Consider the following 13351-nt stretch of genomic DNA (forward strand, 5'->3'; position numbering starts at 1 on the left):
AGGGCCTTGCACTTGCTAGGCAAGCGCTCTACCACTGAGCTAAATCCCCAACCCGACCAAGATGTTTTTAAAAGAAATTTGGCCCCATGTGTAGTTGCTCAATCCTTTAATCCCAGCATTCAGGAGGCACAGGCAGATAGATAAGCGTTGAGGTCAGCCTTTTATATGTGGCAAGTTCCAGGCCGGCTAAGGCTACATACTGAGACCCTGTCTCAAAACAAAACAACAAAAGATAAGTCATTTAGCAAGTTCTTTAATTTCTTTACAAGCAAATGTGACAACTGCAAAGACAGTTGTGAAAACAAGCTAAAGGTCCCTTTGGAGGAGTGACCTAATTGACTATTGCTACTGGGCCTGAGTTTTGGGCTGCGTCAGGGACGTTGGGGCAATTATACTGGGTCAAACCTTAAAGTCAACAACAACACATTGCCTCCGCCTTTCTGGGAGGGAGCTGTCCCAGCTGACCCTTGAGATCCATAGGCTTCTGGGACCTGGAGGCAGCGCATCCTGGGGTGTTCAGCCTCTGAGAGTGGCCATTGGTTCAACTCCACAGACTGATGAGACCTTTAGCCACTCAGAGGCGGCAGCGTGCAGGGCGTGCGGAAGCGGAAGTGAGGTTTCCGTGGAGACAGCAGAGCCTGCGGAAGGCGGCGGCGGCGGCGGCACCTGCGAGTGGAAGCTGGGGCAGGGCATGGTCGCGCCCGCAGCGCTGTGAGAGCGGAGCGGCCGCTCGGTCCGCCATGCGCCGGCGGCGCTGACATGGGCGCCAGCGGCTCCAAAGCTCGGGGCCTCTGGCCCTTTGCCTCCACTACGGGGGGCGGCGGCCCAGAGGCGGCAGGCGCTGAACAATCTTTGGTGCGGTCTCGAGCCCGAGCAGTGCCTCCCTTCGTATTCACGCGCCGCGGGTAAGGGCATGGGTATCTGCCTTTGGGAGGACATCCGGGAATGAGGAACGCCCCCCTACCTTGAATCAGAACGACTGTCATATTTTAGGTCCCAGTCAAAGCAAGGAGAAGGGAAAACCAAGCGGCATTCAGCTCTTGACCGCCCAGATGGTCTTTTTAGAGAATTGGCTAAGGCTTGTCTCTTAGGGAGAAGCTCCTCCATAATACAGCGAAGATGGCCTCTGAGAGTCTAATATCTTTGTTTCATCCAACTCAGCCTGCAAATTAAAGGCATTTATGTTCCTTCTGTTCTTCTAAGCCTTAGAAGAATCTAAGGGAAAATGACCTTCTGTTAAGGTGTCTTGCCCTCCTCACTGTGAAGTTGGACCTCTGAGAATAGTGTCTGGAAAAGCAGAGATAGGCTTCAATGTTGAAGGTGGGGCCACAACAGATAAAGGGCCCTCAGCCAGTTGGGTTCTCTAGATCTGGAGCACTAACCTAACCTCTTTTTCCCCAGGTGCTCACACAAAATGGCCTGGACCTAGTGGGCTCCTAGGGACTGGCACTCCCTGTGATGGAAATTTGACCATAAATACCAGAGACCAAACAGTCGATTAGTACCAGCAGTTGGGAATGACTTGGGTTGCAGCCTTCCTGGCTCAGTCATCCGCGATCTTGGTCTTTGGCCCTGGATCAGCAGTCTCTTTAGAAGTGAGATCAGTATGCCCAGGCCACTACCCCACCACTTTCTAAGCCCTAGGTGAAGGGCCTGCTACTATCATCGTTACCTTTGTGCAAAAGAACAGAGATGAGAGCTAGCTTAATTGCCTAGACAGGGTGCTCTGATATGCTGTCCTGTTGGCACGACAGGGCAACAGTGGCATTGCCATACTGCCTGCCTCCTTTCACGCACCAAGCGAAGAGTTCTTCAGGCATCCTGTTCTTCCATGGAGATTAACATTGTGCCTCTTCTCTTGGGGTTCAGCATACTTCTCTGTGGTGTTTGGGGCTCCAACCCAGCCTGTCTCCTTCTCTGCGCAGCTCCATGTTCTATGATGAAGATGGGGACCTGGCTCACGAATTCTACGAGGAGACAATCGTCACCAAGAATGGGCAGAAGCGAGCCAAGCTGAGGCGGGTACACAAGAATCTGATTCCTCAGGTGAGGGGGCTGGGCAGTGGTTATGAAGCCTACATCAGTGTGGGGATGGGGCTTCCGGGGGAGGGGCTGGGAATAACAGGAAGGCTCTTAGCATAGAGGCCCAGAGCTGATCCTCACTGGCCTCTGTTTCCATAACAGGGCATCGTGAAGCTGGATCCCCCCCGAATCCACGTGGATTTCCCTGTGATCCTCTATGAAGTATGAGCCGTGGCATGGCAGACACAAGCACCCACTGCCCCAGCAAGAAACTCCCAGGATCCAGGTGTAGCTTCCATTCAGGAGTCCAGGCTGGCGCCACAGCCCTGAATAAACTAAACTCCGTTGGCCCAGAACCTTCAGTTGTAAGAGGGGCAGTCCCTCAGTGTTAACTGGCATTGGTTTATGTCTGAACAATAAGTGGTTGGTGGCTGGTGAGAGCTAATGACAGAATTACCAGCCTGTCTCCCCCAGCCACTTCTACAAGAAGCATGGCAGGACACATGCCAGTCAGGAATGCCTGGTTCCTAGTTACTTGTCTGACCTGCTTTCTTCCAAGCTTGGCTAGGGCCCAGCCCTCCTAGAAGCTACAGCACTTTACAAGCAGAGTCTGCCTTCTTCCGGCCCCTGGGCTGTAGGGGCTCTACCCAAGTGGGAACTTCCTTTCCCTCATTCCCTTACCCGTAGTCAGAGCATTTCAGCCGTTTGCTACCTCGATTCCTCCTGTATTGGACAGACTGGAGACGTGTACCAGCCTCCTCCTTCCTGCCTACCTGCCACTGCTCCCACTCTAAGACGGACACTTTGCTGGCTGTTAACAGAGAATGGGGACCAGTGTGGGAGGCTTCTCCTTTCACCCAGCCAGGGCTGGACTGATCTCTCTTGATTTCAACCAGTCACCCTCAAGTCGAGAGGGTACAGGCTACAGACGCCTGTAGCTGTGGGGTCTTGCCCCACCCCACCACCGCATTCTGTCGTCTCCCTTGCCTATGCACCAGTCCTACAAATCTCCAGTGGTGGGGGAGAGGCGGTCCACCACCCAGTGGCAAGACACAACAACTGGGGCTGGTGCCAGTAGCTATGAGGAGCCCATCACCCCTTCTCCTACAGCATCTTACTCCTTCAGGGTCTGTTAAGGAAAAGTACCAGAGCTCCTTGGTAAGGATAGGAAGGAAGGGGAAATACAGAACAGGTGTAATTAAAATGTGAAGGTTTGTAAATAGTCTAGACTATGATAATGTTGGGGCAGAGTCTGATTTCTATACAGAGATGGCTTTAAAAAAAAAAAAACTTATTTGTGGAAGCTCTGTGCTTCTAGAGTGTGGGAAATGGCTTGGGGAGAGTGAACCCCAGCATAGGAAGATTGTTGTGTTCTTTGTTCAATTTCAATAAAAATTATTTGTAGACCCTGCACCTGAGAGTGGCTTGGGGTGAGGCTCTAACTCTAGGCTGCCACTTGAGCTGATCCATAAAGCTAGCAAAACAAGCCTCAGCTAGAAAGAGTCCAAACATTGCCTGTAGCAATACCAGGCACGGCCAACAGGTGGCTGTGTTCACACACCATCTCCAGCCCTCAAGATGCAGCAGTGTCCGCTCACCTGTCCATTCTGTTTAGGAATCTGGAAACGGAAGGTCATGGGGTCCTTCTGGAGATTAGCCTGCCTAGCTGCCTTGCCTAAGGAGTGAGTGTAGCCACATAGAGTTGTGGAATGGTTCTGGTCCCAACAGTACCAGATTATCTAAAGTGAGGTTACAACCTAAGCCCCATAGCCCTCAAAGGCCCAGCTATACTTGGAACAACAGACACTTCCTGCTGGCCTTGGCCTCCTTACAGGCTCCAAAGTCCACACTCACCTGACTTCCCGGTCAGCCATCGGAAGGGAGAGAGCTCAGGCTTCTGTTGCACCTTCCATTGAAAGGCTCTGCCCAACACTTCCTCAGCTCTGTGCTGCCAATGGACATTCTGCCTGTATTTCTCAAGGTCTGCTCTGGGCAGGTTCTCTGCCCCTCCCCTAGCCTTTGGCCAGAATAAACTCACTAAGTTCAAAACAAACAAAAACAAAAAAACCTTCCAATTAGTTCATCAGCCCAGGGTCAGGGCAGTTGACCTTCAAGTTGCTCAAAGGCTGGAACTTGTCAGGTCTTGAGTAGGAGTATCCTGTTCAGCATAGATTTGCAGTCCAGCAGAGCACCTGTCATCCCCTGTAATAAACCAGAGGCCTGTTCAGGGGCCTAGGCTCCCCATAGCAGACAGTATCCTATCTCTCACCACCGCCATCCTGCCAGGGGACTCCCTGTTCTTGACCAACCTTGCTAACCCCAAAGCTATGAACAATAGACGAGTCAGGGCAGTGTTTCCTCACTCCATCCGGCTGGGCTGGGCTCACTTCCTTCCTGCTGGCAGCCTAAGGAAGTGTCCCTGCCCTGGACAGTCTGGCCTGGCCTTTGTTTTCCCAGTAGTCCCCACCCTTGGAGCTTCCTAGACTTTTGTCCCTTGTGAAGCCAGCACAGTGGTTCAGGGGTGCTCCTGGGTAAGGCCACAGCCTAAACCTGTATACCCAGCTCCCATACAGCTGTTAGCAGAGGGACTCCCTAGCATGCCGGGTGCGGGGAATCAGCCCCTCAGGTTGTGAGGGGTGGGCGGTTTAGGTTGGTTTGAGAGTAGGCAAATTTGTCCGGACCTCCAAAGAGGGCTTCCAGGAATTCCTGTTGTGAGCTTCCTCTCCCACAGGGACACACATTCTCCCCCACTCCATATCACACAGCCACAGGCATCAACACATTGTCACATTGTCTTTGTCACACTTCAGATACTTCCGCTCTCAGTGGAAAAAAAGTTGACTCAGCTACTGGAAGAACCCACCACCCCTACCCCCAACCATTTGCCCCTCACGCAGGATGGTTTCTTCTTTGGCACCTGCTCTAGGGTACCATTAGCCAAACAACCCAGGAAATTGTGTGACTCCCAGGAATGCCGCCAGCTACTTGAGCTCTCTCACACCCTACCGGATTTGAGGATGATGTGAAACTTCAAGAAAGATGAGTCCTTGATTCCTAGGCCCATATCCTTCCTATCACCTGGCACAACTTGTAGGGACCAGATCCTACTCAGAGGAAGGGTGCAAAGGGCAGCCAGCCACCAAGGGAAACAGGGGTCAAGGGGCTCTCCTCCCGCCCCTGTTCCTGGTCCTTTCCGCCAAGAGGTCAGCAGGAAGTGAGGAGAAAGGGCAGGGATGGGAGGCGGAGTGGGTGGGAAGGAATGGGGTTTATCAAGTCCCCAGCAGACTGCCCAGAGGGCAGCAGCTGGCGCAAGGAACCTGCCTGAAGAGGCTTTTCTCAGAAAGGAGGGAGACCGCCGACCTATTGGGCCGACGGACTCCCACTCAGGTGAGCCCAGAGTAGAGCACATCAAGTTAACCCGCGCTGCTATAAAAGCGCTTACTCCTGCGGCGCTCCCTAGCTTCCAGACTTGCGGGTGGGAATGGAGCTGGCGGCTAGAAGCGGGCTTTCAGAGTTGAGTCGTGCACAGGAGAGCAGATCTAAGAGGCGAGGGTACAGCTCTAAGCCTAGTCCCCACCGGAAGGGGATTGCAAGGCAGAAATGCTCAGAATGTGGAATGGAGGTACTAGGGAGACACTGAAGCCTACTTTCCACGAAGTCGGGCCTGAAACTTCTGCGAAGTGCACTTTATTTGGAGTTGAGTGGGTTCTCCTATGGACAACCATCCCACCTTCACCTCGTCGCAGAGACTGCTCCAGGGAGAATCCAGTGGATTGGCATGCCCTGGCGTGGATTCGGTGAAAGTGGCTAGACCACTTTCCTCTTTGGCATGGCAGCGACCCATCCCGCTGGTTACCAGGACAACCACTTCGCCTGCTTTGCCAAAGGAGGGCTCAGAGGCTGTACTAGGCCCCCTCCTCTCCTCTAGAGGGGCAAGGGGCGGGGCTTCCTTCTGACCGCAGACTAGCCGAGGGAACCTGGGCTCAGAGAAGGCGGGTCATTAATGTTCCAAGAGGTTCTGGATCCACTCGGATCAAAATCGTTTACACTAGACAAAGGGCGCACACTGCTAGAATCCATATTCAGACAGGTGGGATTGAACCCATAGTTACCCCCAGTCAAGGCTTCAGCTGTAAGCTTTTATTCCAAATACCATTACCACCACCACCCACTCATTCCGCGCGCGCCCGCCCCTTCCAATGCTCTATCCCTTTAAGAGGCCAGCGGCAAAGAGTGGATTGTACCACTGACGACAGATTGTGGGGGTAGTGTCTCAGGCTGGTTAGTTCTTCTGGCTAAGACTAGCGGGAATCCTCATTCCAGGAGGTATTAAATCTCAGATATATGACTATGTTCCTCTACAGAAGATCTAAGGGTTCTCGAACTCAAAACGCAGCACAGGCAGAAAGGAAGGCGGACACGCCCTCCCTGCGAGGCCGCAAATCCTGCCATCCACCCACCTCCGAGGCAGGATTCTTAAAGGGCCCGCGGGCCTCGGGGCGGAGCCAACAGAGGCTGGAGCTGGGGCAGTGCTTGGGCGAAGGGCCGGAGCGGGCTTAGCTGGTACCAGGATGGCGGCGGCCCTGGCGTGGGTCCTGGCGGCGCCTGGTGCGAGGTGAGGGCGGGCGGTGCAAGCCTGGTGACTCTCTCCCTGTGAGCTGGGCTCTGAATCTCTAGGGGCGCCCTCTTAAGTGACCCAGGAACCCCACCCCCACCCGACTGAACTCTGGCCCCACGTGCGGGGCGGGGGCGGGGTCCCGCACAAAGACCAGAGTGAAATACTCTGTACCCCGGACCCCTTGTGCTGGGAAGTGAGGGTGTGGGCCGGTCGCGAGTGCTTGCAGTTTCGTGGTGGCTGTGGAGGGAAGGGCAGGTCGGCGAGCACCGCAGTGGGAAGTCCGCTGCCCCTTTGTCCTCGGGGCGCCTCCTCCTAGCCTAAGAGAGTGTCGGTGCCCGAGACTAAGTCCTGACGTTCTCACTCTTCTGCTTGGCTCATATTACACAGACACCAGTTCCTCTGCAGTGTACCTAACTGCTTTCCAGCTTCTGTATGCTGTTGTGCCCAATGCTCTCCCTTCTCAGAATCATTCTGAGTTCGTAATGGGGTTGGGGGGGACATGGGGTGATACAGGGTGGAGCTTGGGTTCAGGGTGTTCCAAAACCATTTACTGTATGGTATACAGGCATGTAAGTGACTCTAGCAGTTGAGTCCATAGCCTAATCCGTCTCTTTTTGAGAAGGGACACAGACCTAAAGGAGATTCTTGCCCAACCACAGGCAGCTCCCTGCTCTGGAAAGAACTCCAGAGGTAGTTCTTTTGGTAGAGTTCCTAAAGTCTCTTGCCTGTCCTTCAGTATCCTGCTATCTCTCAAACCTGTTACAGCCTTGTCGGTCTGAGCGGGAGCATGGTGTGCCGCACAGTATGGGTTTGGGGAGTTTACAAGGGATTAAAGTACACACATACACATCTCTGGAATTCTCTAGACTAACTTGTTCTCTCCCATACTTTCTTCAGTTCCTGAGCTGCTACCAGGCAGGTGACACTTCCTGTAGCCCCCAGCATGCGGGCAGGACTGGGTCCCATCATCACACTGGCCCTAGTGCTGGAGGTAGCATGGGCCTCGGAGCTTAAGCCCACAGCGCCGCCCATCTTCACCGGCCGACCCTTTGTGGTAGCATGGAATGTACCCACACAAGAATGTGCCCCGCGCCACAAAGTGCCCCTGGACCTTAGGGCCTTCGATGTGGAGGCTACCCCTAACGAGGGTTTTTTCAACCAGAATATCACCACCTTCTACTATGACCGTCTAGGCCTGTATCCACGTTTTGATGCAGCTGGGATGTCTGTGCATGGTGGCGTGCCTCAGAACGGTAGCCTCTGTGCACACCTGCCCATGCTGAAGGAAGCTGTGGAACGCTACATTCAGACCCAGGAGCCTGCGGGGCTGGCGGTCATTGACTGGGAGGAATGGCGACCTGTGTGGGTTCGAAACTGGCAGGAGAAAGATGTGTACCGGCAGTCTTCACGCCAGCTGGTGGCCAGTCGACACCCTGACTGGCCATCAGACCGAATAGTGAAGCAGGCGCAGTACGAATTCGAGTTCGCTGCTCGGCAGTTCATGTTGAACACACTCCGTTACGTCAAGGCAGTCAGACCTCAGCACCTGTGGGGCTTCTACCTCTTTCCTGACTGCTATAATCATGATTACGTACAGAACTGGGATAGCTACACAGGCCGCTGTCCTGACGTGGAGGTGGCACGAAATGACCAGTTGGCCTGGCTCTGGGCTGAGAGTACAGCTCTCTTTCCCTCCGTGTACCTGGACGAGACGCTGGCATCCTCCAAACACAGCCGCAACTTTGTCAGCTTCCGTGTTCAGGAGGCCCTTCGTGTGGCTCATACCCACCATGCAAACCATGCACTCCCCGTGTATGTCTTCACGCGTCCCACATATACCCGAGGGCTCACAGAACTTAGCCAGGTACGTGTTCTTCCTTCCTCCGGGAGCCACTGCATGCTTGGGTTATCAGGGACCAAAAGTACTATTCTGCCCCTGTTTTAATCTTGTGGAAGGGTGATGTCACCCCCATTCTGTAGATAAGACTGAGGCCTAGAGATGCTGAGAATTAGCCAAGAGCCTCTAGCAAGCCCGTGAAAAGTACACAGGACTAAGCCAGTCATCCTGACTCTGAAGTCAGAATGTGTAATCCTTGACTTTCTGGGCTCATGCGTGGGCTCTTGGCTTTGGAGACTAAGGTAAGGATTGAAATGGGGGACAAAGCGGCCTCTGCCTGCCTGGAGGCACACAGGAGAGAGCTGTGCTAAGGTCAGCAGGTTAGAGCAGGTCTGTTCCGAGTCTCGTGTGCGACTGTCTGGTGTCAGTCTTCCTTAGTAATCGACCCTTCCCACACAGGTGGACCTCATCTCTACCATCGGTGAGAGCGCCGCCCTGGGCTCAGCTGGTGTTATCTTCTGGGGCGACTCGGTGTACGCTTCAAGTATGGTAAGGGAGACCCACCTTGTTGCTGGGGAATGGATACTTTGGCTTTCGCCCTCACCTGGGTGTAAACATTGAGTACAGCTTATCCGTCTCCTAAGCATAGAGGCTTTGTCCCTGGACCCGAGAGAGAAGAAGGGCACCCCCACCCCGTTCCCGGGAAGAGGAAATGCTGGAGTTCCACCCTTCCTCATCCACCCAGCCGGGCTCCAGTCTGTCTCAACCCCGCTTCTCACTAGGGACAGGGGACTGTAAAGGCTCAGAAACTCTTCGGGCACGATGTTTACATATACATACAAATAAGTGTGGGCCAGAGATGTGCCTCAGTACATCAGAGTACTGGCCTAGTCTAGGGTTCCAACTCCACCACCACCAAAAGGAAGAGGTGTTGTCACTGCAATAGAGACAGTTTCTGTCAGGGCTTTGGGCAAAGGCAGCTAACATCAGATGCTCACCCGTTAACCTTGGCCTCTTCCTCCAGGAGAACTGCCAGAACCTCAAGAAGTACCTAACGCAGACGCTGGTCCCCTACATAGTCAATGTGTCCTGGGCCACCCAGTACTGCAGTTGGACCCAGTGCCATGGCCATGGGCGCTGTGTGCGCCGCAATCCCAGCGCCAGTACCTTCCTGCACCTCAGTCCCAGCAGCTTCCGCCTGGTGCCTGGCCGCACGCCCAGTGAACCCCAGCTTCGACCTGAGGGGGAGCTCAGCGAAGACGACCTCAGCTACCTGCAGATGCACTTTCGCTGCCACTGCTATCTGGGCTGGGGTGGTGAGCAGTGCCAGTGGAACCATAAACGGGCAGCTGGGGATGCCAGTAGAGCCTGGGCTGGAGCCCACCTCGCCAGTCTGCTGGGTTTGGTAGCTATGGCTCTCACCTGGACCTTATAAGGGATCTCTCCCCGCAGAGAGCAGTCCAGCTGGCCTCTGGCGCAAGGATCTCCTTGGCACGAGGAGCCTGTTAGGGGGTAGGCAAATGAGTCTGGAGTGGGCAGTACCCCCAGGATGCCTAGAAGAGCATCCATACCACCTGTCACCCCCCCTGTTCTAAGGGGGAGAGAAACATCCCCTGAGATGCCCTCATCTTGCGAGAGAAGACGAGGATACAGCTAGGCCAGGGAAGGCCTACCTCTACTCTCTGTTCCTGGATAGTTTATAATCTTGGGGTCTCTTTTGTAAATTAAATATAAAACAACTGAGCTTCTTGCTTTTCTCTGCTTCTGGGTTAGTTTGTGTGAGAGCTCGGGGCTGTCCATGAGCTCAGCTCTTTGAAACAGTATGTTATAACTGGTCAACAGTTTGTTCACTGGGGCCTAAGGAAGAAGAAAAGAGCTGGGCCCACCACCGTACGGCTAATGGAGCTAGCTATGTGTCTGCCGCCTACCCCAGTACCCCAGGCAGGGCCAATGCCAGTTCCCTTATCTCAACCGCACACAGAGAAAGGGGACATGATCTTCCCTGTTGTTCCTACAGTCGAGCATTTCTGTTCCCTGCTCCCAAAGGCAGTGGATTTGCCCCTCTCCCCGTCTGGGTCACAGCCTTCCCTTGGGTCTGGCACTTAAGGAGGCTGGCAGGGGACTGAGATTTCAGTCTGTCAATATGTGAGTGGGAAGTGGTACTGTTGGGAACTGTCCAAGTCTGGGGAGCAGGGTCATCCTCAAAGGTCAGCTTTAGAGCCAGAACGTGTGTGTGGGTGTGGGTGTGGGTGTGGGTGAGTGATAGAGCACTTGCCTAGCATGTGTGAAAGCCCTGGGATTAATCACCAGCACCATACACACACACACATTCACTCTCCTGCCCATGGGACAAACTTGACTAATGGGCATCACAGAGGAGAGAAACAGTAGCCAGAGTAGTTGGAGCAGCTCTGAGCTGCTTTGTCAGGCCTGCCTCTGACAGGTGGTACCCCCATCATTCTCCTTCACTCAGAACCACTAGAGAGAGGCTCAGTGTGACTCACTCCCTCAGCCCTGCCCTCAGGAAACTTAGTGGCTCTGCACTAGACCCTGAGTTCACTGGTCAGAACCAGAAAGTGAGTGAGCAATAGGTGTAATGTGCACCTATTGCTATCCCTGTGACTTAGGAGGGTGAGGCAGAAAGATCAGGAACTCAAACCCAGCCTTGGCTGGAGACCAGCCTGGGTTCTCTGAGTCCCTGTCTTTAAAAAGCAAGGAGCCAGGAAGAGTAAGTAAAAGGTATCTGCCATCAAGCTTGGTGACCTGAGCATGACTCCGGAAACAGCTGACTGACTCCCTAGAATTGTCCTCTGATCTCCATACACACCTTGTGGCATCCGTGAGCACACATACAAATACATAAATAAAGCCTGGGTAATCCCAGCACATGGAGGCGGAGGCAGGTGGCTCTCTCAAAGTTCAAGGCCAGCCTGGTCTACAAGGTGAGTTCCAGGACAGCCAGAGCTCTTACACAGAGAAACCCTGTCTTGGAAAAAAAAAAAAAAAAAAATTGTTTTTTTTTTTTTTGTTTTGTTTTGTTTTTTTGAGAAAAGAGTCTCACTATGCAATACAGCCCTAGCTGGCTTAGCACTCACTATGTATAGATGAACCTGGTCTTGAATCCAGAGATCTACCGTCTTTGCTTCCCATGCACTGGGATTACAGGCCTGCGCACACCAGATTTAATAATTTAAAATCTGAAGACAGACAGACCAAAAGCGGGCTGGAGAGATGGCTTGGCAGTTATGAGCACTGGCTGCTCTTCCAGAGGTCCTGAGTTAAATTTCCAGCAACCACATGGTGGCTCACAACCATCTGTAATGGGATCCGATGCCCTCTTCTGGTGTGTCTGAGGACAGCTACAGTGTACTCATATACATTAAATATAAACAATAAATAAATCTTTAAAAAAAGCAATGGAGGGGGTTGGGGATTTAGCTCAGTGGTAGAGCGCTTGCCTAGCAAGCACAAGGCCCTGAGTTCGGTCCCCAGCTCCGAAAAGAAGGAAAAGAAAAAAAAAAAAAAAAGCAATGGAGCTTAGCAAAGAATGGCAAGGACTAGGGAGACCTCGTGTCTCCTCCATGCCTGTGACTTACCCTGCTGTAACTTTTTCTATCCAGCCATGACCTCTATGGTATCTGTCAACCTTCTGTGAACATGGGCTCCCCAACATGTATGGATACACATACAACTGTCATCCCAAGAATGGGCATGGGAGGACAGAAGAAACATCTGTACCTTCTCCATGCCTGTAATCTGTCCTACAAAGTTGTGACCTGTGTTCATCCAGCTATGAACTCCCTCTTGGTGCAATTCATGTCCACCACTTCACATTTCTTCCCCCAAAACCCCAGGTATTATGTAACTCTTTCCTCTAACTTGAAATATTCCCTCCAAGAAGGTTGAACAAGGCACATAAAACTCAGAAAGCTGCCAAGGGGTGGTGGTGACGGTGGTTGATCCCAGCACTCTGGAGGCAGAGGCAGGAGAATCACTGAGTCTGAGGCCAGCCTGGTTCTTGAGTTCCAGGACAGAGATACCCGGTCTCAAACAAACACCTTAGAAAGCTAAGGAAGGGGCTGGAGAGATGGCTCAGCGGTTAAGAGCACTGACTGCTCTTTCAGAGGTACTGAGTTCAAATCCCAGCAACCACATGGTGGCTCCAACCATCTGTAATAAGATCTGATGCCCTCTTCTGGTGTATCTGAAGACAGCTACAGTGTACTTATATATATATAATAAATAAATAAATCTTTTTAAAAAAAAAGGAAGGAAACTTCCAGTGCTCCGGGGGTTCAAGAAGTTAACTATTTGGGTGAAATGGCCCAGAGGGTAAAGGCATATGAGGCCTGATGACCTTAGCTCACTACCCAGAATCGGTATGACAGGAGGAGGGAACTTTGACAGGCCTTCTGCTGACCTGTTTGTATGAATTTGTGAATACTTGTCACCTCTGTGCCAGAAGAGGATGTCAGAGTCTCTAGGGCTAGTTGTCAGCTGCTTGGCTTGGGTGCTGAGAACTGGACCCCAGTCCTCTGGAAGAGTGTCTCAATTCTCTTATCATTTAATGAAGAACTGCTGGAGAGGCACTACCTACAAGTTGGCAAGCTGGGAATTGTTCCGGCGCTAGGGTAGGCCTTTTGGTGATGCAGCTGTCCTTGAGTCTCCCATGCTTCTGTAAGTAGCCCCCTATGTTCCTCCTGTACTCTGTGACCCCACCACCACCACCACCACCACCCCCACAAAACAAAACTCACTGATTCACCAAGCTACTAGGACAGAATCATTTCTCTCACTTGTTGTCAGAAGCCTATCAGGAAGGAACAGTAGCCTGTTCACACTTCATTAGAAAAAGTCACATGACACCAAAATCC

At 52.7% G+C, this 13351-nt stretch overlaps 2 protein-coding genes across 3 annotated transcripts; both read left to right on the top strand.

The window, feature by feature from the left end:
* The first annotated feature begins 250 nt into the window (after positions 1-250).
* Positions 251-3433, top strand: Tusc2 (tumor suppressor 2, mitochondrial calcium regulator). Its single transcript, XM_032910543.1, has 3 exons — positions 251-905; positions 1926-2046; positions 2185-3433. Exons 1-3 carry the CDS (start codon positions 760-762, stop codon positions 2248-2250), a joined length of 333 nt encoding a protein of 110 aa, XP_032766434.1. The 5' UTR covers positions 251-759; the 3' UTR covers positions 2251-3433.
* A 1874-nt stretch (positions 3434-5307) lies between these two features.
* On the top strand, positions 5308-10226 carry Hyal2 (hyaluronidase 2). Of its 2 annotated transcripts, none has more exons than XM_032910545.1 (4): positions 5308-5409; positions 7538-8504; positions 8937-9026; positions 9502-10226. In XM_032910545.1, exons 2-4 carry the CDS (start codon positions 7584-7586, stop codon positions 9910-9912), a joined length of 1422 nt encoding a protein of 473 aa, XP_032766436.1. In that variant the 5' UTR covers positions 5308-5409; positions 7538-7583; the 3' UTR covers positions 9913-10226. The 2 variants fall into 2 exon arrangements, with proteins under 2 accessions (XP_032766436.1, XP_032766435.1); XM_032910544.1 differs by lacking the exon at positions 5308-5409 and adding an exon at positions 6506-6637.
* Positions 10227-13351: the final 3125 nt, after the last annotated feature.

Source organism: Rattus rattus, chromosome 8, assembly GCF_011064425.1.
Source record: "Rattus rattus isolate New Zealand chromosome 8, Rrattus_CSIRO_v1, whole genome shotgun sequence".
In the NCBI taxonomy this organism is placed as follows: Eukaryota; Metazoa; Chordata; class Mammalia; order Rodentia; family Muridae; genus Rattus; species Rattus rattus.

Coding starts and splice junctions, on each gene's coding strand:
- Tusc2 (XM_032910543.1), top strand. CDS start 760: ATGGGCGCCAGCGGCTCCAAAGCTCGGGGCCTCTGGCCCTTTGCCTCC. Junction 906..1,925: donor TTCGTATTCACGCGCCGCGG/GTAAGGGCATGG, acceptor TTCTCTGCGCAG/CTCCATGTTCTATGATGAAG. Junction 2,047..2,184: donor ACAAGAATCTGATTCCTCAG/GTGAGGGGGCTG, acceptor TTTCCATAACAG/GGCATCGTGAAGCTGGATCC.
- Hyal2 (XM_032910545.1), top strand. CDS start 7,584: ATGCGGGCAGGACTGGGTCCCATCATCACACTGGCCCTAGTGCTGGAG. Junction 8,505..8,936: donor GGCTCACAGAACTTAGCCAG/GTACGTGTTCTT, acceptor CTTCCCACACAG/GTGGACCTCATCTCTACCAT. Junction 9,027..9,501: donor CGGTGTACGCTTCAAGTATG/GTAAGGGAGACC, acceptor CTCTTCCTCCAG/GAGAACTGCCAGAACCTCAA.